The 25,335-nt window shown below is 40.4% G+C and overlaps 1 protein-coding gene across 2 annotated transcripts; it reads left to right on the top strand.

Annotated features, from left to right (window-relative positions):
- On the top strand, window positions 1–25,335 carry LOC139913786 (cytosolic phospholipase A2 zeta-like). 2 transcript variants are annotated; one of them, XM_071901912.2, is made up of 20 exons: window positions 1–109; window positions 1,462–1,534; window positions 2,002–2,138; window positions 4,812–4,940; window positions 5,268–5,308; window positions 5,423–5,465; window positions 5,805–5,859; window positions 6,186–6,313; window positions 7,140–7,262; window positions 8,783–8,817; window positions 8,966–9,104; window positions 10,940–11,076; window positions 11,246–11,468; window positions 12,310–12,427; window positions 17,484–17,621; window positions 17,738–17,845; window positions 18,101–18,280; window positions 18,475–18,647; window positions 18,921–19,107; window positions 25,045–25,335. In XM_071901912.2, exons 1-20 carry the CDS (start codon window positions 101–103, stop codon window positions 25,284–25,286), a joined length of 2,418 nt encoding a protein of 805 aa, XP_071758013.2. In that variant the 5' UTR covers window positions 1–100; the 3' UTR covers window positions 25,287–25,335. The 2 variants fall into 2 exon arrangements, with proteins under 2 accessions (XP_071758013.2, XP_071758014.2); XM_071901913.2 differs by lacking the exon at window positions 18,921–19,107 and having other exon boundaries at window positions 25,045–25,205.

Below are 25,335 nucleotides of genomic sequence, written 5' to 3'. Positions count from 1 at the left end.
CCTTTAAATTACCTGGATCCACTGATGCAGGCAGTCGCTCTGACTGCGGTACAGCCGGCAAGCCTCTAAACTCTGGGTCAAATCGTGAAAAACATTCACAATGACAACGGTAAGTGCAATGTACCTAATCTCCTGAAAGAAAAACACTATTTAGTGTTCCTAAATGTGTGTCTGTGGCTACTCGTTAGTTTATAGTGAGTTTATGGTATCACAATAATATTCTTATAATATTCCTAAAGGGACATAATTCGGTTCTCAGTGGTGGGTTTATAGTGACCTTTGTGGTGTTTTTAATCCATAAACTATCCCCATAATAGCCTATTCCTATAAGGTATAATATATATTTTTGCAGTAATATTTGCTCTTTCTAAAATGCATCATAAGATAACTACATTTTTTCACAAGGACTATGCTATAACTATTATTAAGTTTCCTGGTAAAGCATTTCAACAAGTCAACCTATTGATCATCATGTTGATGAACATTAGATGCAAATATGCACACTTAAGGTAACTTTGATTAAAGGTAAAGAGAGGATGATGTGGATCGATCAACCAACAAATTATCTAACATAAGTATTTTTATTTTCATTAGCCTATTTACCATAGCCTCATTACTATTTTACACAGAAAATTATATGCAGCACTTAAGTCACTGTAGGAATTCCAGGTTTTTAGTGCAGAAGTAGGCCTAGGCTAGTTGCTGTGGCAGGTTATGCTGCTGTTCAAGAGACAAAAAATATTTTACATATTGCAGAAAACCTATAACTGCTAACTGTATCTGCATGGGAATTTAATGCATGTTCTTTTCATCCTCATACTCTGTATTTCATGGACAATAATTCCATTGGTCTGCTTTCAACCAAAGCCATGTTAGACAGGGTGAGCCATCATTGTCTCAGTGAAATCTCTTCTAAAACAATATTTATGCAACTTTTTTAAAATTTCAATTGTATATTTCTTGTATTTTATGCATCCATTCATTCATTCATTTCATTTGTTAGTGATTCACTCTGTGTCTATTTTGCAATTTTTCCATTTAAAGGCAATAAGTGATTTTGTAGAAGTGGCAGGAATACGGAGACGGACAACTTCTCTCGTTGACTACACCAACTCGTGTGTCATTTATTTTTAACCCACAGAGCAAGACAATTTACCTCGCGCTCCAAAAACACAACATTACGTCGAGCTGACGTCAGACTCAGAAAACCAGACTTTCTTAAAGGGACCGTGTCTCCTTAACCCTGAGAAGCACACAATATAACTGCGTGTGTTAAACATACTATACTTATAACTATATGGTGAGTTGGTCCTGACAAGCCCTAACTGGCCCTATGTTGGAATGTGGTTTGAAACACCCCATACTGGACTCTGTGAACCAGACATTCCAGGTACTTGGGGGATTACAAGGCAGCATAATGGAGCCACTTTTCATAATTCCATGTTTTGCCTCATTCCACAGAAAGAAGATGTCTCCTACTGGACCTTGAGTGTCACCATATTGAGAGCACAAAACAATCACTCCCAAGATTATTGTAAGTAAAGCTAACACAAAACGTGATTTTTAAAGGGATAGTTTGGTATTTTGAACCCTGGGCCCAAATAACATGTTTTCTGTCATGATCCCTATTAGTAGAAACCATAACTTAACCGCCTGTCTGGTAACACCGGGATGCCCCGTCCCACTCTACTGCAATAGAAACCTAGGGGCATACGTGACAGTCTTTGAAAACTATGATAAACGTTGTTTTGCAAAACACGATGTTCACAGTATAATCAGTATGTTATCTTGAAAAAAAATTTAAAAACCAAGCTAGAGAAGTTATGGTTGCTACTACTAGGGATCATGACGGAAAACATGGGGCCCAGGGTTCAAAATACCGAACTATCCCTTTAATAAGAAATTTGTACTAAGCATTTAAATATCACACTGTCAGTGTGGTGTTGTATAACTTGTTCTGCTCTGTTTACCCTGAGCCTTTTTCCTGTTTCACTGCTACAGGGTCTGAATCAGACTGCTATGTCACTCTACGTCTCCCCACGGCATCGGCAAGGACCTACCAGACAAAAATTGTGCCAAACAGTCAAAGCCCGGAGTGGAATGAAACGTTTAACTTCAGGGTCCACAGCCATGTGAAAGTGAGGCCACTGTATACTGACATTCAGTCAATGATAGATGTATATTGCATAGTAGTAATATATATTTTTGTACAATGAGGTGATCTGATGAGGCAAGGCAATTTTATTTATATAGCACATTTCGTACACAAAGGCAATCCAAAGTGCTTTACACAAGGTATATAAGACATTAGATAAGAAATACAGGATAAGATTATTCATCTTATCCTGTAAAAACACATAAAAATAGAGTGTATACAATAAAGTGTATAAGAAGAGAGAATAAAGAATTAATAATAAAGAATAGTAATGCATAAAAAGAGGATATGTTCTATGTAGCACAATAATAAACGCTGCCTCACCATGCTTAGTTTTGACTGGGAATAGTTAGCAGACAGGTCCCAGATGACCTAAGTGGTCTAGAGGGTTCTTATGGTAAGAGCAAGTCAGAGATGTATTTTGGTTCTAAACCATTGAGCGATAGATAGATAGATAGATAGATAGATAGATAGATAGCTTTATTGATCCCAGGAGGGAAATTGAATTGTCATAGCAGCCAAGATACATTAAAACACAGATAACAAGATACATTAAAACACAACAGATAGACGATTTGTAGACAACCAACAGTATTGTAAAGTCAATTCTGGAAGCCAGTGCAGAGATCTAAGAACTGGTGTAATATGTTCAGCTTTATTAGTTTTAGTAGGAACTCTAGCAGCAGCGTTCTGAATAAGCTATATAATAGCTATCTGAGAGCTTTTTTGGGTAGACCTGAAAAAAGACCATGTAGTCTAGCCTAGAGATAACTAGAGATAAAGGTGTGGATGAGCTTTTCTAAGTCTTGTTTGGACATGAATCCTCTTATTCTTGCTATATTTTTAAGGTGATAATAGGCTGATTTTATTATTAATTTGATGTGGCAATTAAAATTTAGATCCAAATCCATAATTACACCAAGGTTTCTGGCCTGGTTTAGTGGTTTAGTGTGCAAAGAGAGAGATTCAAGGTGAGCACTAACTTTCAGCCTTTCTTTATGGGCGCCAAAGGCAATTATTTGAGTTTTGTCTTTATTTAGTTGGAGGAAATTCAGGCACATCCAATCATTAATTTGTTTAGTGCACTGAAGCAGCGAATCTATGGGACCATAGTCACTTGGTGAAAGAGCTATGTGAATTTGTAAAGGTTGAATAAAAGAAGCCCAAGGATTGAACCTTGGGGAACTCCACACGTCATGTTATTTCGCTCTAGACAAAATAGTCACTGTCCTGCAGATAGGACTTAAGGGCCGAGCCAGAAAGTCCAACCCAGTTTTAAAGTCTGTCTAGCAGTATTGTATGGTCTGTGGTGTCAAAAGCAGCACTAAGATCCAGTAACACTAGAATTGGATTTTTTTCATTTCTGGGCCCATTTTGTTGTTTGGTGGTGTATTTTTCTTATTCCTATGGATAACTGGCCAAATGTAGATGACATGAAGTCACGTCAACATATTTTCAGTACAGCTACAGTTTGATAGAATTTTTTTCAGCTATCTTAAACATTAACGGTAAACGTCAGGTTTTGGTGTCAGTCCCTCAGAATCAAAGAGCAAGGGCTTCTTTCTCCACTCACCATTTAGCACCAACGTTCAACAATCATACAGGGAGAAATCCATCATAGAAGAGGCAGAGATGCCAATTTGTCAGTAGCCTCAGTAGACCAGAATGCAATGCAGCCACAAGACATGTTGTGGTAAGGCGCACAGCTTGGAAAAACTTGCTCTGTTGCTCTATACTATTGCTATCTCTCTCTACCTACAGGCATAACCCGCTAGTTGAATGCATGAAGTTCACGCCCCTTCTGTGGGGGTTGTCGAAAGGCATTCTGGGAAACATAGGGAATCACTAACTGAAGTAGAAGTAGACGAGGCAGGTTGAGTTAGACCAAAAGGGTACATTACAACTCTTTCTTCAACTTCCACTTCAGGTTCGAGGAGCTGAACACAGAACGAATGAGACAAACTCTGACTATTTTTCTTTTGGCTTTATTCTTCAGATAACAGAGTACATAATACAACTGATATGTGAAGGGTCTGACCAAGAATTCTCATCTTCAGGTTCTTTTCTACCTTCTAACCCCCCCTCACACCATGCTCCACCTAGAGGGATAGTCTATTCCCAATCTTTACCTACTACAGCTCTCTAATTGGTCTATCTGTTGGAATATGGTCAGTGCGTCAATCCAGCTATTGCTGACGGAAAGCACCTGTTTGTTTTATACCTCAAGGCCGAAACTAGGAGTCTTCCTCTCTAATTCCTGTATCATGCTGTCCCCGATACGAGTGCTCTCTGCGTGCAATATTTGCATTAATCTTGCTTGTTTGTGAGAAGCTGAACTGACATGAGCTGGTAACAATGCCCTCTTTCTCTCTACTCTCTCCTCACTTTGCATAATGCATGAGTACATGTGTGTGTGCTGTCTGATCAAAGGAATGTGTTAATATATTCTCCTTGATTATATTAAGTATAGATTATGCATTGATTATGAAGATAACATAGTTTCCTTCCACACAACACTATCACATACACATACTCATGCTCCTGTAATGCATTGATCGTCACAGATTGATGATATCTAACAGTGTAAGAGGATGGATTTTTCCTTTAAGGGAGCTGCTATACACAACACCAGCAAACCCCTCTTCTGTCTTTCCAGAATATTCTGGAGATGAAGTTGTATGATGATGACCTGATGAGTGACGACCTGATTTCCACACTGCTGTTTGACATTAGCAACCTCACCCCAGGGAAGAAGGAGACAAAGGTCTTCACCACACACCCTCAGGTGAAAATGAGATCAGCATCTTTAGTAATTCCAAGCATCTTGGAATAGGATTGATCTGTAACCAGTTGTACTTTCTCAGAAATGTTACTTAACAATTGTGCTAGCGCTTTAGGTGCTCGGGGGATTGCATTCTTGGAGTGGCTTAGAGCAACAGTAAATGTACACATGCTCCCATGTCCAATCTGAACACCATCTAGCGTCTCATTGGGGCTAATCCTGTGGTACATCCTCACAGACGCACTGTAACTACTTGACATATCTCATAGAAGAACAGAATGCAGTTTGATCTAATGATAACACATTATTCTCATGCCCTCTTTTCTTTAGACAAAGGATGAACTCTTTGTGGAGTTTGAGCTACTGGAGAGGTAAATTAATTTTGTATTTTCCTCTGTTTTCACTTTGCTTTCATGCAAAGAGGAAGGAAATGACTTGAAGTTTATGCACACGGAATGCAACAAAAGTAATTTGTCTTTTTGTAGTGAGGAGCCCAGTCATGAATACCTCACAAACGGCATCCTAGTGGTAAGTTTTCTCATGTGGGATCCTGACAGCACATACACCCAAATAAAGACACTCTAGGAACCAGCATGAAAGTAGAGTTCAGAGAAAGTTTATGCAAGGGTTAGACACATTAACAATCTTTCTTTACACACACTATGTCTTACTTGATTGAGACACTAAAGATTTACTTATATCATGACACAAATCATTATGCATTACTGTAATTTGAACATCAGGCTGCCTCGTGACACAAAAGCAGGTCTTACCTTACCTATAGCTTGTGCAGACAATAGTTGTGCATACCTTACTTTGATTTCAATAACCAGAACAACTGATTTCTCTTTGTGCCTCATGTCCCAGGCTGCTCCATTCTCTGCTTTGGATATCAGTATCGACAAGCTACTAAGCAATGAAAGTATGTACTATCAACATCAAACATATTTATTTGACAATTCTGTCCACCTCAATAAGTCATATTGAAATGTACATTAAGCGTCTGCTTTCTTAACTGTTTACGTAATTTTCTATCGGCAACCTGGTATTGAAAGTAAGGTATCTACTGTGCCTTGCCATACAGGACAATGGAATGTTAGAGCAATTGTAACTTGGCCTAGGACATACAGTGTTTGCTTGTGTGTGCTCACATGTGACTTATCAAGCAACGATAACATAGTTTTCATCAGTATTCATAGAGGCACATGATGTAACATTCATATCTCGCACATTTGCATCTTTTCCCAGAGATTAAGGACATGGTGCTTAAACTAAGGGGTGCCTATCAGGAGGATATTAAAATTCCAAATACCCAGGAAGCAAGAAGCCTGCGCTTCTATATCAACAGGGACCTGGAGACAGAACTAGGAGTGGCGGTCAGGTTCAAAGGAATAATTCACTCCAAAATTAAATTCAGTCATTAACTTCTCACCCACATGTAGTCAAACTCAAAACACAGCTCCTACAGTTAGCCCCCGTAGTTCTATCTCAACCTTCTCCCAAACTATTTAAGTTAACAGTGGCCATCTTTTTCAAGCTCCAAAAACTGCATAAAATGTCCATCAAATTTCTCAGCTCATGCAGCAAAATTCAAGTGTTTTGTAGCCATACAATTGCACTTTGCATTCAAAAGTACAATATATACCTTTTCATTTCCTATATTTTCCTCCAATGACAACACTTTGTTCTAGAATGCAACAACCTGGTGGCACATGCACCCTACAGTGCTATGGCGGAAGTCAAAGGACTGTTTGCTACTGTGCTAGCGCGCACCCTCCCCCAGAACGTCCGCTATTTGCTTGCAAATTACTGTTTATAGGATCAGACCATTTATTTTTTTCACTCAGGGTTCCAGTACATATGCTTTTTCAATACTGTTCTTCTAATTTCTGCCGGAGCAATGTAGGGTGCGCGCGCGACTGTTGGCGAGTTCTATAACAAAGCAATGTTGTTGAGGAAAATTTAGGAGATAATGAGATAAATGTTGGACTTTTGGACCCACAGTGCAAACGTTTGGCTGTAAAACACTCGGATTAGTTGCATGAGCTGTTTCGAGAAATTTCAGTGGAGATTCAACCGATATGGCAGTGAGTAGTTAATGACTGAATGAATTTTCATTTTTAACACAAATTCTCCAGTTTCTTGCTGAAAGGCAAGTGATATCACACAAATAATGCCATTTTCTCTTTTTCTGTGTTGTAGCCTCCAGATAATGATAATGAGGCTAATGATGTAACCGCCTCTGCTGTTCCTCTGTTATCTGCCGTTCCACTCCAGCCACTGCCAGCCGGACGTGAAGGCAAAGTGACTCTACCTATTGGTCAGGTACAACAACTCATTATGTCTGTAGCAGGTCTGAGGGGGTTCTTTAGGTGTCAGGGCCAATAGGATACACAACCTATTGTTCTTTCTTTCTTTCTTCTTTCTACTGCCTTCCCGTGAACGAAAATGCATGAAACTTTGGTCCAGTCCAAAATGGCACATACTCTGATACGGGGCCAACCGCCCAAGGTTTGAAAAGTATTTATTTATTCAGATAGGCCCCTTGAGATCACATATCATTTTTGAGGGTGTCCTACAATACACAAGAGTTGCAAATCAGTGTCCAGTCAACGATTCAGGTAGTTCATCATCCAAAAAAGTGAACAACAAAGAAAAACAGAACAGAAAGACAACATCAAACAAAGTCAAAACAACATTGAACAAGTAGAGGACCATGGTATAAAAAAGTATAGATACATTAAAAGCATGAGCAAGTAATTTTCAGAGGTGAAAATACAGCAGCTCTAAACAGACCAAAAGAGTTAATAGATTGTAAATGAAAAAGCTTTTTTACTGGTTTCTTTAGAAACTAAGGGAACAGCAAAGAAAAGTTGATCAGAGTGTCTTAATAGGTATGCAGAATTATATGTTTCTAGTAACTGTTTTAAATAACATGGATCATTAAAATAAATACATTTAAATATAAATAAGAGCCAATGAAAGTGTCTTCTGGAATGTGGAGAAAGCCAGCTAAGTTCCCTGTACATGTCACAGTGATGGATTTGGAAAGGACATCTTAATACAAATCTACAAAGGCTATTATAAACAACATTCAGAGATGAGAGATGGTTTTAGTTGTATTTTGATAAACAATGTCAGCGTAATCCAAAAAAGGTAATAAGAGTTGTGTAGCAAGTTTTTCCTGACATTGGAAGAAAAAGTGTTTAGACCTGTAAAGAAGACCAAGACCTAGGTTTATTGTTTTTGCAACAGAATCGATAGTCAAACTCCTCGCTCAGTTTTTGATTAAAATAAATCAAAATGGACACACATTAGAAGAAGTGAAATTAGCTACTGAGGCTTGTCAAAAAAATGTATTGACTTTATATTTTGAGTGAGAAGTTGGGTTGTGGTCCCATTGACTTGCATGGAGTTGGGCAGTTTGGGGTCTTTTTGGAGCCAGCATCTAGTGGACGCTTTGGCCGCTTGGTCCAAACTTTATGAAAATAAAGTGCCATATTCTACAGATTAAGAAAAAAATATTTTTTTGGCAATATTTTGATTGTTTTTGTCTTGTAAACAATTGCAGTCAGTGAGAACTAGGGGATATTTCAGTCAGTATCTTGCTCTCTACTATCTTATCTCTCTACTAATTTTCATGGACTTCTTCTTCCCCTCTTCCTTATCATCTTCTTCCTCTTCTTCCTCCTTTTATCTTCCTTCTTTTTACTTTTGTTTCCTCGTCCCTTTTCCCCTTTTTTTCTAAATGGCTAAGCTGCTAGCAGCTGTAATTTGAATTATTTTTATTGTATAGAGAAGACTTATGGCACTTACATAATAATGTGGTATTTTTCCCCTCACAGGACACAGTGGATTTAGAGCTGCAAACACATGATTGGTAAAGTGCTTCCTTAATAACCTCTGGCCTTCATGCAGTATCAGTAGCCACTCACACTCTCGTATTTGACACCATGAGTGACATGGTGTGTCTGTGTGTGTGTGCACTTTTACCTTAATACTCTTGCTTTTACATTGCAAATCCATAGCATGGAGGAGGGTCTCGAGGTGCGTATGGATTTTGACATCCCACCCCAAGAGAAAGAATATCTAGAAAAGAGGAAAGTCGTGGTGGGACAGGCTTTGCAGAAGCTGCTTGGCCTCAGCTCTCCTCCTGGACCCAAAAAAGTACAGTGCACTTCTTTTGAAATTCATGACATACACCTATAATTTGTATGTTAAAACCATGTTTAACCATGTGCGTTTAAGATTTAGTGTCAAAATAAATAGACTCAGGTCCAGATTCACTAAGATTGCATTGTGAGGGTGTAACACTAAGTGAACATAGAATTGCACTCAAGGTCAGTAATCACCAGAATAGTGATTTGGGTTCTACTCATAACACTATGGCTGTATATCTGTGAATTAACCAGATAGGACACTACTTTCATGTAAAACAATTGTGTAATTTTTATCTCTTTGCTGTTGTGTCAACAGTTGCAGAGGCAATGTTATTCAACCTTTACACTGACACCAACTAGCTGCAGCTTATTGAAGTTGTGCACAACCCCCTAAAATAAAATATAAGACAATGAGCAATTTAAAAAAAAACAATAATATGCAGTCTTTAAATTGGATCTGTTGGGGCCGTAATCCAGAACAGTGCAACGATACTGTTGGCGAGGTGACTGTCTCTTCATCCACCGGGGATCATAACTGATTCACTCCACCAGAGGGCGGCGCTGTTACTCCCAGCCGGCTCCCAGCTCACAGCAGCATCTGCGCCCAGTCGCCATAGCGCAGCATTCGGAAGTGGATTGGAAGCAGTGAGGCCCTCCAACAGGAATGACAAGGCAGTGCGAAAACAGTCTATATCTGGAGCACAATCTATTGAAGAAATACAATATTCAGGCAATATGTTGCAGGTTGATCCCACACGCTAATGGCAGCAAGTTAGTTTCTCAGCTCTGAATTTACACAAGCGGTGCGGACTGACATGCAAAAGACATAGTGCCTTAGACAAGCTATAATCAAGATTCTATAATAACATGAATAAAGTACAAAGAGAAAAGAAGACAAAAAAATAAACGTATATAAGTGTGTGTGTGAGGGGCGGGGGGGTTACAAGGGCAATCTGCACATTTTTCCACCTCAGTTGTTTGAGCTATGAGCGCAGAATTTAAATCAAGTTGTGGCGCAAACAAACCCTTGAAAAGGGACTACAGTTCAAGTGCCTGTTGTTAAGTTTAATCATTTTATTGCTATCTCTACTTCATTCCCGTGTGAACAGGACTATGTCTAGCCTGTATTAGCAAGCCAATTGGTCACAGCAGGACATGGAGAGATAACCAAGAGCTTCGTAGGTTCCTTCTCCACTGACAAACTACAGTACTACAATGATGGGGGAGTTGGTGTTGTGAAGTGTTAGTGAATTGGGGGCAATCTTGCATTTGCATGGCCTTGCCTACAAATAAATATTGTGTGGGCAAAATAATTACATTTATAATTTACATATGCATGACCATGACAGGCACAAAGAGGCTTTATGTTTTTTTTGCCAGTGCTATTAGGCAGCTTTCCACTCATTGTGCACAGTTAGTGAATATCATGGCTTTCTGATTTGGTCATTTTGTTGATTTAGCGCGTGCTCTTTCCTGTACAAACCTTTAGTGAATCTGGGCCTGAGTATTGCGTCATATCTCAGTGACAAGTTTAACCAGTTTAACATGGTTATTATAGAAAGTATGAGTAACATTTAAAATTAATTTATTTTTTGATGCAGCAATTCACCTTAACTCTTATGTGGAACCTAGTAAATAAATCTAGGAATTTCAGTTCTATACTCTAAAGACATTTTATATCCTCTAAAATCGTCTTTTTATGTGAATCCTGCAAGTCTTGCAGTTATATATGCCAACAAGCTGATAATCACTTTAGGGATCTCAGTAGCAAATGTAGAATCCAATTAGAACATATCATCATATCCATACAGCTATTTAAACATATTTCTGTCCTCTGCCCAGGTGCCTGTAATAGCTTTGGTGGGTTCAGGAGGCGGGACCAGAGCAATGACAGGCCTGTTTGGCAGTCTGAGGGGGCTGCAGCAAATAGGCGTCCTGGATGCAGCCACTTACATCACTGGTGTGTCCGGTTCCACATGGTGAGTTAGACAATTGAGGGATCTGGGTTCACAGTATTTGCATAGTACTGTGTCACAGTATTGTGTATTGGTAAAACCTCATTAACACTTTGTTTGTCTACTGGCAAACAATGTTACATCATTTTAAATAATTTCTATTTCTATTTCTATTTAATTTCCATATGAACAGGACTATGACTAGCCTGTATCAGCAAGCCAATTGGTCACAGCAGGACATAGACAGTGCCATCTCAGCAAAGGAGGGGGAGATAACCAAGAGCTTCTTGAGTTCCTTCTCCACTGACAAACTGCAGTACTACAAAGATGAACTGGACAAGAAAGGGAAGGAGGGTCACATTGTGTCACTCATTGATATGTGGGGCCTGGTTATTGAGCATCTGATCTTTGGGAAGGTAAAGAGCGGTTTCCCTGACCATCATGTTACATTATATAGGCCTCCACGAGTTTAGGATGAGGACGCAAATAGAAGAAATGTTGCACATTTTGATTCCAATTATTCTAGTTCATGTATGAGAATAAGAAACTGTCAATAAATTGTACTTGTATTATAAGATGCGAGAGGTTGTACCATGAACTTGTAACACAAATACACAAATGTGTACTCCAGTCTATAAGATTTTGCAAATGTGCAGAACACATTTTGCAAATGCATTTAAAATTGTGAGCTTCAATTTCCTTTTTGTGAATCAGGGAAAAAATGTGCAGCCATTATGGTAGTGTCGTCCTCCAGAAGCTTGAAAGTTTTGTGTTCATAGTTAAAGCACAAGGGACTTTTATAACATTATATCAATGTTCCCAACACAGAATATCACTGAAGTATATTTAGATGCATAATCACTATAGTAAGGGATACAACACAGAATAAGTTAAGTGTCACTTTTTTCACACAACTAGCAGCTAACTAGGCCACATGTTCACGACTGTCGATATTACCAAGATTTAACAAGTTGACAGGATGTTCCCAACACAATTCATTCACTAACATAAAACATATGTCAAGACAACATGTTGCAACCTCATACATCTTATGATGCAAGCACAACTTATTTTGGCAGGTTCGTATTCCCATATTCATTGATTGTAGTTTTTGATTTTCTGAAAACATTTGTATGATTGATTTGCAGACGAAATGTTTTCTCATCACAGTAATGACTTGTTAATGGAGAAAAATCATGGAGTGTAACAATTAATGATTATGAATTAATGAATCTCCTGTCCTTGTTGGCTTCATAGAAAACCACCAGTACCCTGTCTGGCCAGCAGAGCGCAGTAACTGAGGGCCAAAACCCTTTGCCCATATACACAGCTGTCAATATGAAGGATGGATTAATGGGCTGCGAGGCTGAAGCTGGTAAAGATCCTCTAGGCTCTAGGCATTTTGTTTAATCTATTTTTAACTAACATCATAGCTGAAACAGGACAGTTGAAACTTAATTTGATAAATGTCATGATTTTATACATTTTTTGATGTTCACCTTTACTTAAATTCTAATGATCCTGGACATATTGGGGGTTATTCATATAGGGTTACTCACTGTGGGCTCAGACCGTCACGGTAGAGTATTCGTAAATGGGAATTCATAAACGTGAATTAACAGATCTGTTTTACCGGTTGCGTTTTTGCAGCATCACCACCCCATTTTGATCATGTGCATGTCCCATAAGCGATTCATAAAAACACAAATGCCACCTTGCACTCGTCAGACAGGATATTTAGACTGACCTGGTAATTCATATTTAAAAATAAGAAAACTCTCCAATGTGATGGTCTTGGCATGGGAATCAATTGGATATGGTGTGGACTTACCATACCTAAATTAGTCCAGATTTAATCTTGTGGTTTGTATAATTATAATGAAGAGCAAAGATCAAGCAAAAATGACCAGAAATTTATTTAGAAGCCATATCTAAAAATCTCATAAGGGGAGCATTCAGGGCCAATGTTCCCTCTAAGCTATGTGTCAAATAATCACATTGATCAAATAATAATGTCATTTATCAGTCGTTGCTTTCCTTTGTCCCCAGAAATTTAGTAGATGTTTGGTTTGAGGTTTTAGTGACAAATAATATTAGATTCAGGGACTATGCCATAGTTTAGAACCCCTCATGCCTTTTCAAAACAATTGTACATAATGTGCCACTACCTCTTCTCTTAAAATATGGAGTACTGCTGTGGAGATTTTTGTCTTTCTCTGACATATCTGGTATGGAGTCCATTGAACTTGCAGCAGTGTCAAGCTGCCTGGTTCAGACAGAGCCATGTTAGCGTGCTGCAGACCGGTGTTTGGACCCTGCCTTGGTCTGAGGCTTATCCATACTCAAGCGGGGACACGGGCCGCCCCCAGTGAGCCTAGGCGACTGGGAAGCCTACTGGCTTCATGGATATATTATTCTCATTCATAAACGGCGCTATTGCTGCCGAGTTCCCCTACTATGATGACTTCCGTTGCGTAGAACCCGGAAGTGTGAAAAGGGTCAATTTCTTTTAAATCTAAAATTAGGCGCACCCGTATGTCTGTGCCAGGTGCGTCGGAGGGGAAAAGATCAAATCTAAATCCGCCGCACACTGTCTTCACTTACAAGAGGTTTATTTAAAGACACAACGTTTTGGTCATCAGATATACCTGACAAAAGTGACATGACCGAAACATGAGCAAAATGTGTGCGGTAGTCTACAGATTTTGATTAAATCTAAAATTAGCAAAATTATACTTGACTCTATTGTAAACTTTTTTTAACTGGGATTTAAAAGATGGATTTGAGTTGGTCATGATTCCAAGGTATTTGAATTCTGCGCTCTATGGCGGTATTAGCTTTCTTTGTGAAAAACATGTTGAAGGCAAACTTGCCTTACTTACTGCGTCATGAGCTACAAAAGTGGCCGGCAGTCATTAACTTTAAATGACAGCTGGCGCCGAGGGGTAGCCGATGCCGTGGCAGCAGCGAGCGGCACGATGCCAGTGTCCAGAGTGCCGAGATTAAGTTGAGCTGAGGTTAAATTACAGCAACCAATTGCCGATAGGGATTTGATTTTCTCCCCACTGTAACATCTCGCTATGTACTGAAGTTCATATCAGATATACTGTATGTTCCATATTGACAAGGAGGAGAAACTGATTGCTGTCTTTATGATCCATCGTTGTTTGTTGTATTGTGTACTGAGAGCAAAGAACCGGGCCGGATTCACAAAACCTTCTTAAGAAAAAAAATCTTCTTAAGTGCCATTTTTTTCTTAACTTTAGTCTTAAGGAAAAAAATGATATTCTGTTCAGTTCTTATAAATTTTCTTAACTTTCTTATGTTTCTTCCTAAGAAAAAACGTACGCATAAATGGTATTCTTGAAATGAATGTTCTCAAATTTGTCCTTGATTTTTTTTCTTAACTGTAAGACAACCCTTCACCTGTCTTAAAATTCCTACAGTGAAAAGGTAAGCCTCTAATTTCATACATTTAAACAAATTTTAGACAATTAGGTTATAGTTCAAAGTCAAGCAGGCCTCTGTCTCATGTTTACTGAAAATAAGCTAGCAAATTTTACAGTTACCAACAGCAACCAATGTTTAAATCTTGTCATATACTACATCAGTTGTAGTTGCCCTAAATAGTTTTTTCCCCAGTTGTTTTGTAGATGGAAGCACTTTGGGTTGCCTCCTAGCCTTGTCTCCTAGCCTCAATGGTAGTAAGCCTAGAGTCTATTGACCATAATTAATTCAGGCCCTATTTTGAGAAGTTCTTAAGTAGGAAAATTAAAGTAATTCGTAAGAAATGAGACTGTTACTACGAAAATATTGAGGAATTGCACTTAGGAGCCTTCTTAAGAACTTTAAGAAACCTTAAGAAAATTTCCTCTTTTGCCATTTCTTAAGATCTATCTTAAGAACACATTGGTGAATCCGGCCCCAGGTCAGAATCCTTGTGTGTGGAAAAGTGATTCTGATTCTGTTAGAATGTGCACTATAGCCGAGTCAAACAGCATTTAAAAAAAAGGCTGTTGTTTGGAAATATAGACGAGGTACGTTTTGCTTGCTAAATACTAATCAGGGGAAGTTGTTCATTTGACAATGCGTGTCAGTTCACTACCGGCCTGCCGAATAGCTCTACTACAAACTTGATACTGGGTGGGCAAACTGAACTTGATATCTTCAGCGCTGCTTGAATGACCCGCCTCCCGGCGACGGGCTTGCAGCCAGCAGCCGACAACCAGAACGCCCGGCGCTGCTCATGACGCTTTTGGTGTGAGCGCACAGTCACTGTTATTCTAGCTGTCTCTAACTGACTTGACGCAGCTCACACAGCTGCATAATCAAAGTAGCTGTTCATAACACCCTGTAAGCTATCAGTAATCAGTAATAGCCTGAAAGAAGATCACACCTCTGTGATTGAGGTGTCCCTACTGCCTGTCAATCAAGTGTGCGCATAGCTCAGTCTAGTCCTGACCACCCTGCAAACTGCAGAGAGAAAACAAATATATCCACAGACAGAAGAGATTATGTGGAACAGCCATAAAGTTATTAAGTTTTGGAATTTATCAAGTTTGCTGAATGCCATGGAGACGGCGCTCTCTCCCCTGTGTAGAGTGAACCTCGCTCAACTAATGTTTGTATCACAATGTGTTTGTGCTTGATCAAAAATAATTTTTGCTGCTGTTTTAGTAACAACTAGATTGAACAAGCAGAGATGTGTTTTGCGTAAAAGATTTGGAATTTATTAAGTTTGCCCTTCTCAATCGACAGCCTTGCACAGGCCTCGTTTGGAGGGAGGGAGCAGAGAGGGAGGGGGTGGATTTTGTTGTTGTCTAGAGCAGTTTCCTTGGCTGTCACCTTGGCTACCACTAAGAATTAGGGTTGTCACGATACTAGAATTTCTAACTTCGATACAATACCCAGGAAAATATCGATATGCGATACCATTTTCGATACCATGGGGGAAAAAATGAATTTTCAATCTTTTTTTTTTTAAATATTGTTTTCATGTTAAAATATAATTTTAACATTAAAACAATATTTTAAAGTTGTCTGAGATCAAACAACACATTTTTGATTGACAGGTGTCGATCGCCGTCATGATTTGCTCTTTTTTATTGAGGGGAGTGAGCTTATACTGCACAAGCATGTGAAACATCATATTGCCTCCTGGCCTCTGCAGCATAGACTGTGAGCAACTAAGCAAAAAACACAGACACAGAGACCCAAACTAGTCCCTTAATATCCAACAACGCAGGGGGAAATCCCGGTGCAAACGAGACAGACAGACTGACGCACCCTTCTCCATAACGTAGGCCCGATAAAACTCATTAAAAACTTTGCACTTACACAGCAGATTACCCTGCTCTAGTCATCAGCTAGCTAGCTCTGTAGCTAACGTTTGGTTTGCTAGCTAAACTAAAACAGATGATGTGCAGGGTACATTAACGTTTATGATAAATGTTTAATGCTTCAGTGATGTTGAAACGAGAGCTTTCGCTAACCTCTCGAAATTCTTTATATAGACTGGCGTGTCGGTCCTTAAGGTGCTTCGCCAAGTTTGACGTGTTACCCCCAAGGAGGTTCTATATTAACCCAGCTAACTGCTACTAGTGAGAGGAGGGGCTGTGGGCAGCGGTGCAGGGTGTGTGTGTGTGTGTGTGAGTGTGGCTAGTGGAGGCGGAGAAATAATATGTTTGATTTTTCATTAAGAGAAAGCACTGCTGGTATCGATACTGTTGCAAATGAGTATTGTATCCGTTTCAAATTTTTAGTATCGATACTTAAAGTCGAGATGAAACGGCATTTCGAGAGTATCTAACTTCCGTATCGTGACGTATTTCCGAGTGAAACAGGAAAGACAGGCGGGACATAACGTTGGGAGGAATTTGATTTGAACGTTGAAAAGTGGGTGTGTCATAACACCCGAAGACACACCGAAGTACCATGCTGTTGCTAGCTAGCTAACTAATGAATCTTAGCCTCTTACCTCTGTGCGCTAAAAGTTGAAGATTGATTGATGGGTGGATGTCATGATATTATTGGTTGAAATTAGTTACGGGCATGCTTACGTAAGCACACGGCATATTTTGTTTTACAGGAAGAAAACATGATTGAATTTTGATATAAGAATACAATGAAATTGATTTTTGGTATTTTTTTTGGCATATATTGTTAAATAGGTGCACAGTATGACCGGGGATGTGATCTAAAAGGGTTAAAAAGGCATTTTTCATTTCATCTCGTCTTTAAGTATCGATACTTTTGACAACCCTACTAAGATTAAGCCAGCAGTCACGTGGCTCCGTCACAGTAACCACATGTGCAAGGTGATTGAGGCCCACGGGCATACATATAGACAAACTATATATTAACAAATTATGAATGAATACACATATCATAACTACTCCTTTTGTTCTCCCCTTGACTGATCTTTTTTTCAGAGTGGTGTGAGTTCACCCCCTATGAAGTAGGCATTCCGAAGTATGGGGCGTTTGTCCGAGCTGAGGAGTTTGGGAATCAATTCTTCCTTGGTCATAGGATAAAAAAACTCCCAGAAATCCGCATCCCTTATTTGATGGGTGAGAACATGACAGCTCCATCATGAATAAACTTACTGTCATGTCAATAAATATGCATGGTTCTGCAAGATGTGCAATACTACAATTAAATCTTTTTAATATTTCAACCTTATCAGGGATATGGAGCAGTATCTTCTCTGTCAGCATGACCCAACTATGGCAGCATGCTACAGGTACCCAGCCCTCCTGGACTCCTTGGCTAGGACCTGATGTCAGCAACATAGGTACAGCAACACCACATCACCACATTCACCCTACTGTGCCCTGAGACACACAATCAAACTAAAAATATTTGAAAATGTTTCTCAAGTTGATTTGCTGACTACTAATGTTGTTCTTGACACAATATTTCATTTTTTTCTTGTGCTGCATGATATCAAATCTATGGTTCAACAATTATGGCTGTAGTTCTTCAAGATGTGTTTTAGTACCAAGGCACTGTAGTTCACATGGTTACCCTCCAGGTGTTTTCTCAACAGAAGTTGACAGTGAACCGTCAACTCTGGACACGTACCTCTTAAATCCAATGACAGGCGTGGCCAAGATGGTGACTGATTTCTTCAAGAATCGTCCAGTCATTGCCCAGATGTACAACTTCATGTGCGGCCTCTTCCTGCACTGGAACTACAATAAACACAGCAACTTTAATGCCTGGAAAGGTAGGCTCCCCAGTCCTGTTATTGAGTATTGTGCAAGTCTGATTGCTTGTCCCACTTAACCTTTGTTTTTATGCCATCTCTATGCAAAATGTAGAGGTGGCACTTTTTATTAGAAAAAATCCACTTGGTTTGAACCTCACCATGTGCACCTGATGATTTATCCTTAATAATCTCATTCTCTATCTGCTGATCAGACACACATCCAGATGCCTTCCCAAACAGACTGACACCCGCTGACTCCACACTACGACTAGTGGATGCCGGTCATGCCATCAACATCGGCTGTGTGCCTGTCCTGCGGCCAGAGAGAGATGTGGACCTCATCATATCCCTCAGTTATTCATGGGACCCAGACAATATCTTCAAAGTAAATACAATCATGTGCTCATTTGATTAGAGGAAAAACAGAACATTTAATTGTATCTTGAGTTTGTTATAGAGCTTTTACAAATTATACTTTGTCATCTATTTGTCATTTATTTTCTAACTTAGTTTGAACACCAGTATTAGTCAAAAATCCTGATTTTATGTGAATTAAGAAAGTTACTTAAACATTTTTCAGTCTGTGAATGTTTGGTAAAAGCTATTGTGCCGTCTAACTCTGTAAATAAGTACATTACTCTGCTGTTCAATCTAACAGGTCTTGAAGAGGACAGCTACTTACTGTAAAGACCACGAGATCCCCTTCCCTAGTATTGACTTTGCCAGACTGGACAATGAGCCTCAGCAGGAGCTCTACGTCTTTGAGGATAAGGAGAATCCCAAAGCCCCGATAGTGCTTCATTTCCCACTCCTCAATGTCACGTACAAAGAGTTCAAAGCCCCTGGTAAGCCACTGGGAGGTTATGCTGGCTGCATTTCAATGTAGAAATGCTGCCTCCAATACCTGACTTTTTTGCTCTCATGTACATGTGAAAAGAAGAATAGGGGAAAATGCTCTTGATTTTTTTTGTCTTCTCCATTGCTTACACTCATCTAGTCATCTTACAAAAGATTTGAGATTAAGAGGTGAAATGGAAGGAATGGAATCTATGCTAGTAAGGTTGTAGTAAGCACTGTTAAGGATGCTTTCGTGAGTGATTGGGTTGATAAAGAGCTGTGACTAAGGTTTATGGCTCTAACTGTAAAGATGTGTTTATTGCAGTTGTTTGTTTCTTTATGTAGCTAGTTATTTATTTATTATCAAATTACATTTCCAATTTGATCATGAATAAATGTGATAAAACACCTGCACTCAACACTATGGCACTATGGCAACCTCAAAAAAGACTGCGAGCACTTTGCCCAGAATACGGACACCGGGGCCCATTCCTGGACCCAGGCGTGGTGGTGGTGGGTTAGGGTTAGGCACTTGGCTCGGCACAGCCCAGCCCAAAAAGCAACACGAGGCTGCTGCCTTCTGTGCTCACCACCTACAAGGTGAAGGATAGGGTTCCAGTGCAATGCCTGTTGGAAATAAAAGGCACAGGTGGAGCAGGTTTGGATATGGCACACCTTGTCAATGGAAACTGGCTCTTGGCGTGTAGAACATAACCTCTGTGGGAGGTAAGGAGCCACAGCAGGCGCAGGAGGTTGAGAAGTACCAACTAGATATAACTGGGCTTACCTTGATTGGAGGTGGTCTTTCTCCTACTCAGGAGTTATCCAAGGTCTCTTACCTCTTAAAATCGAGGGAATAAATGATGCCGATCTCCCAAATATTTTTAACGATTTTTATTCCCACTTTGAAAAACATGACTTTTCTGAAAATATCTCTCTCCTTAGAGAGTCTCTCGCTTCTGACTGTGATATTGTCATCAGGCAGGAATGTGTTGGAGATCTTTTGAAACGTGTAAACATCAGAAAGGCCCCTGGTCCAGATCACATTTGTGGGCGTACACTGTGATACTGTGCTGACCAGCTTAGCAGTGTCCTTCACCATATCTTCCAGATGTCACTTGATTGTAACCAAATCCCTGCTATCTGGAAATCTTCTACTGTGATACCTGTCCCAAAGATCACCAATCCTAGGCAACTTAATGATTTTAGACCAGTTGCCCTAACATCATTAATAATGAAAAACTTTGAGAAAATTGTTAAAAACCTTGTTCTGTCAACTGTGAATGGAAAACTTGATCCACTGCAATTTGCTTACCAGGCAAGGAGAGGTGTGGAGGATGCAAAGCTTTTAATACTTAATAACCTACATAAACACTTAGAAAAGCCACAAGCCCATGCCAGGCTTTTGTTTGCGGACTTTTCATCGGCATTCAACACGATGCAGCCGCATCTTTTAATAGAAAGGTTGCTATGTGATTTTAATTTGCCTCACCAGCTTGTATTATGGATGTTGGACCTCTTGACTGACAGAGAGCAGAGGGTCTCTGTAAATGGTCGTTTCTCAGACTCTGTAGTTACGTCCACAGGCTCGCCACAAGGGTGCGTCCTTTCACCCTTACTCTTTATTATGTACACTGACGGATGCAGGAGCACTCAGGAGGGCAGCTATTTGGTCAAATTTTCTGACGACACTGCGTTGCTGTCCCTTCTCCGAGGTTCAGAGTCAGACCACGGGAATGCTCTCACTGATTTTATTTCTTGGTGTGATAACAACTTCCTGGACTTAAATGTATCTAAAACCAAGGAACTGATTATTGATTTTAGACATAACAGAGATGCAGCCAAAGAGTGCATCATACATAAGGAAAGTGTGGAAATTGTCACATCATACAAATATTTGGGTACTATTTTTGATGACCATCTTAAATTTGATGTGAACACTGAGGCTATTGTGAAGCAGGGGCAACAGAGAATTCACCTTCTCCGTAAACTAAATTCCTTTTCTGTCAGGCCCGTCATCCTTTGTCGTTTTTATCAATCTTTTATTGAGAGTCTCCTGAGTTTTTCTTTTATCTGCTGGTTTCACAGCCTCACAGTAAAAGACAGAAACAGTCTGAACAGCATTGTTAAAATCTGTTCTAAGATCATCGGAGTGAAACAAAGAGACCTGAATTCTTTCTGCAACCAACAAATCCTCCGGAAAGTAGCAAGTATTTTGGCTTCTTCTGGACATGTTCTTGCAAGTGAATTTTCTCTGTTGCCATCAGGGCGTCGTTATGTTTTACCTCCTTGTAAAACTAACCGCCATTCAAAATCGTTTATCCCCTCTGCAATCCGACTTTTAAATGCTCCGTAGGTTTTTTTTGGGTTTTTTTTGTGTTGTGTTTACCAAGTTTATTTATCACATTATTTATAGGTTTTATTCCACATTTTAGCTCCTTGGTGTATTGTTTGTTTGTATGTTGTTGGATGTTACTGTGTTTTTCTGCGTACAACAAGCTGCTCATAACTAATTGCCCCTAGTGGGATTAATAAAGTTGTTTTGAATTTTGAATTTTGAATTTTGAAGGTGAAAGGCACCAGGCGGGTGTGGAGATATTCAAGAGTCCCCAGCTGGGGAGTACAAGTCACAGAGAGGAAAACTCTAACCGTTGAACAGTAGTTCAGAGTACCTTTCTCGGATATTATGGATGAAGTGTTAGAGAAGGCTCCATGTAGCAACTCCATAGTCCTGCTGGGAGACTTAAACGTTCACACTGGCAATGACTGAAAAACCTGGAGGGGTACGATTGGGAGCAACAGCCTTCCTGATCTGATACCAGGTGGTGTGTTGTTATTGGACTTCTGTGCTAGCCATGAATTGTTCATGATAAACACCATGTTCGAACACAAGGAGGCTCATAATTGTTCTTGGTACCAGAGCACATTGGGCCAAAGATCGATGATCGACTTTTGAAGTTGTTTCATCAGACCTAAGGCCATATGTTCTGGACACTTGGGTGAAGAGAGGGGCTGAGCTGTTAACTGATCACCATCTGGTGGTGGGTTGGATCAGATGGCAGGGGAGGCTGCCGGACAGAGTTGCCAGGAGCTGTGGCTAAAAAGTAGTTGGTACCTGTCATGGTGGAAACCCAAGAACCTGCTGGAGGACCACTGGTGGCGTGAGGGCCTATTAAGCTAAATAAGGAGGCCTTCTGGGCACAGGAGACTCCTGACTCAGCAGAGGTACCTGAATTTGAGAGGTCAGAGAAGCTGTGGAGAACGACTTTTGGGCAGCCTCCAAGAAGTTCAGGCAAACCATTCAGTGACTCAGGACATCGCTCAGGCTGCCTCCCTCAGTAAGGGTGGGGAAACACTGACCTCTCCTGGGAACATTTTTGGAAGGTGTCCTAAACCTGACAGACATACCCTCCATTCCAGAGGCTGTGCAAGAACATTCTGGAGGGTCTGAGCCCATCATCTTGGTCAAGGTCACTGAGGTGGTAGGAAGCTCTGCGGTGGCAAGGCACCAGTGGACAACTGTCCTAAAACGCAGAAGGCTCTGCATTTTGTTGACACAGTCATGGTTGACACATTTCTTCAATATTGTGTGGATTTCAGGAACAGTGCCTTTGTATTGGCAGACAGGGATGGTTGTCCCCATCTTTAGAAAAGGGGAAAGGAGGGTATACCAATTATCAGAGGCTCATCACAGAATATCAAGGTGCAACTGAGGTCTGGAGAGTATCCAGTACAGTGGCATTAAGATGACATTTCTGCTATTTGCAAATGATGTAGTCTTTTTGGCTTCATCGGACTATGATCTCTAATGTGTATCGTAGCGGTTTGCAGATGAGTGTGACACAGACCCTGATGAAGGCCACATCCCAAAACCAGTACCAGTTTTACTAATAATAGTGGTTTTCAGTATTGCAAGTGTGGCTGGAATTTCTTCTTTCCTTACTGGGAGGAGATCGCCGGGCAGACAAAGGACATGCTGGAAGGGCTGATGGGCCTGGGAGCACCTTGGGATCCCAAGGAGAAGATGGAGGAAGTTGCTGGGGAAAAGGACATCTGGACTGCTCTGCTGGCCCTGTTTCCACTGCAACCCTGGCCCAGATAAGTGGCAAGAAAATAGATGGATGGATATCTGGATCTTGTAGACAAAAAAACATACTAAACGCCTAATATACCTAATAAGGATGGGAGCCACCTTTCACCTAACAGCTTCAATCCTCCTTGGAGCACTGTCACACAAGTCCTGAATTGTGTGTAGTGGGATATTGGTGCTTTCCTCAAGAACAAAAGCCTCCACTTCTTTGAGAGATGAAGGATAAGGAAATCTACTTCCCATAAAGGTTCAGTTCTTTAGATCTGCTGAGTGGGGAGGCCAAGGAAGTTTGAACTTTGACTTCAACCTTGTTTTCATGAAACAGCATTATCTTGGATAATGCTGCACATGGTCCTGTAAAAATGCTTCAAAATGTCTTGGTCATTATTTGTATGAACAGAGATGGCTGCCCATGCCGTTGCAGATCCCCCACCATGTTTTTTTAACCTTTATTTATCCAGGACAAATCGACGGAGCATGCTTGCTCCTTTTCAGCAATGCCCCATATAGTTCCACACATTCACACCTACTGCCCAGTACAACCACAGTTTTCCACTGTTGGCCACTGAGCAGCTCCCCTGGAGCAGATAGGTGTTAAGTGCCTTGCTCAAAGGCACCTCAACAGTAGTTGTTGAGGGAGGGGAGAGCACCACTCAGAGCACCCTCCCCACCCACATTTTCCCTGTTCAAAGCGACAACCCTCTGGCCACAAGCCTGTCTCTCCAACCTCCAGGTTGCCACCGCTCCCAACAGTTGGCAACAGACATTGTGGGTTGAAGGAATCCTTTGGCCTTCTCCAAATGTAAAGCCATCCAGACGTAGGAAAAAAGGGTGACAGATTTTTAGCCCCGCAACAGCAGGGGCTCTATGGATGGCATTGTCGGTTGCTCGCTTGCTCGCTCTGTTCACCACTTTATGGATCACGTGGCCCGCGGGGAGCTAGACTGCAGACTTGCAAGTGGGAGACCAGCGTTCGATTCCCTGCAGAGACGCTTCCACAAAGTTCAACATTGTGGGGCTGTTAGACTCTTGTTTTTCCATTGCTTTAGGTTTTCTGCCCCTTACACCAGGTTAGCATCTTTGTGCATTGCTTTAGATACAAGCAGTTTCCAAATGGCAGAACAGCCAAAAATACCAGCTTTATGAAGCTCATGGTGTACATTTTTTGCCTTAGACTGTCTCAGAGGATTTGATTCAAATCTGTAGTAATTTTTGAGGCCATAGTTTTGTGGTGCTTAGTAACTAACCTGTTAAATGTTAGTCTATTCTTGTCAGTGAGCTTGTGACCACTGTATGTTGCCGATGCAGTTTGTCTTTTCTTCTTGTTACATTGAATACTTTTGCAATTTTTGTGACCAATGCTCCTGCAATTCGGGCACTGACTGTTTGGCCTCTTTGGAACTCTATTATTGCCTTGTGTTGCTTAAAACTCACGTATGAAAGACGCGATTGACCTCTTTAACTGTAAAGCTGACACATATTGCTAATTGGCATTCAACTTAATATGACTTACATGTGTAGCTGCCTTTATAATTGTGATTTAGTTAATTCAAAGTTAAAGTAATATTTATAGTGTTTCAATTGTTTTGGTCAGGAACAGTTGCTGGCTAATTAAAGTATGTTTGGTGGACAGACAGACAGACAGACAGACAGACAGACAGACAGACAGACAGACAGATAGATAGATAGATAGATAGATAGATAGATAGATAGATAGATAGATTGATTGATTAATGGACGGATAGATGGACAAATAAACAAATAAAAAAGCAAACTTAAATAAATATATTTACTGATCCATTAAGAACTTTGTAGAGTGTAAATTTAACAAATTTCTCACCATGTGACTAAACAGGCGTGCCTCGGGTGGGTGAGGCAGAGATAAAAGCCGGGGAGGTGGATGTGAGGACCAGTAACTCTCCATACAAGACCATAAACCTGACCTACTCGAAAGAGGATTATCAGGCCCTGGTGGAATTGATGTCCTACAATGTCAACAACAACAAGGATAGCATCCTGGAGGCCATCCGCAGGGCCCTGGAGAGGAAGGCATCAAAGATACCGCAGTATCATGACACACAGCATGTCTGCCATTAAAGTCAAATAACAGGTGTTATGATAACCACTGTCAATGAGCAGTGTTAAT

This window comes from Centroberyx gerrardi, chromosome 15 (assembly GCF_048128805.1).
Source record: "Centroberyx gerrardi isolate f3 chromosome 15, fCenGer3.hap1.cur.20231027, whole genome shotgun sequence".
Lineage (NCBI taxonomy): Eukaryota > Metazoa > Chordata > Actinopteri > Beryciformes > Berycidae > Centroberyx > Centroberyx gerrardi.
Note: the sequence above shows the minus strand (reverse complement) of the source record. Positions and strands in the feature narration are given on the sequence as shown.

Coding starts and splice junctions, on each gene's coding strand:
- LOC139913786 (XM_071901912.2), top strand. Junction 12,428..17,483: donor GGGCTGCGAGGCTGAAGCTG/GTAAAGATCCTC, acceptor TCTTTTTTTCAG/AGTGGTGTGAGTTCACCCCC. Junction 19,108..25,044: donor CAAAGAGTTCAAAGCCCCTG/GTAAGCCACTGG, acceptor GTGACTAAACAG/GCGTGCCTCGGGTGGGTGAG.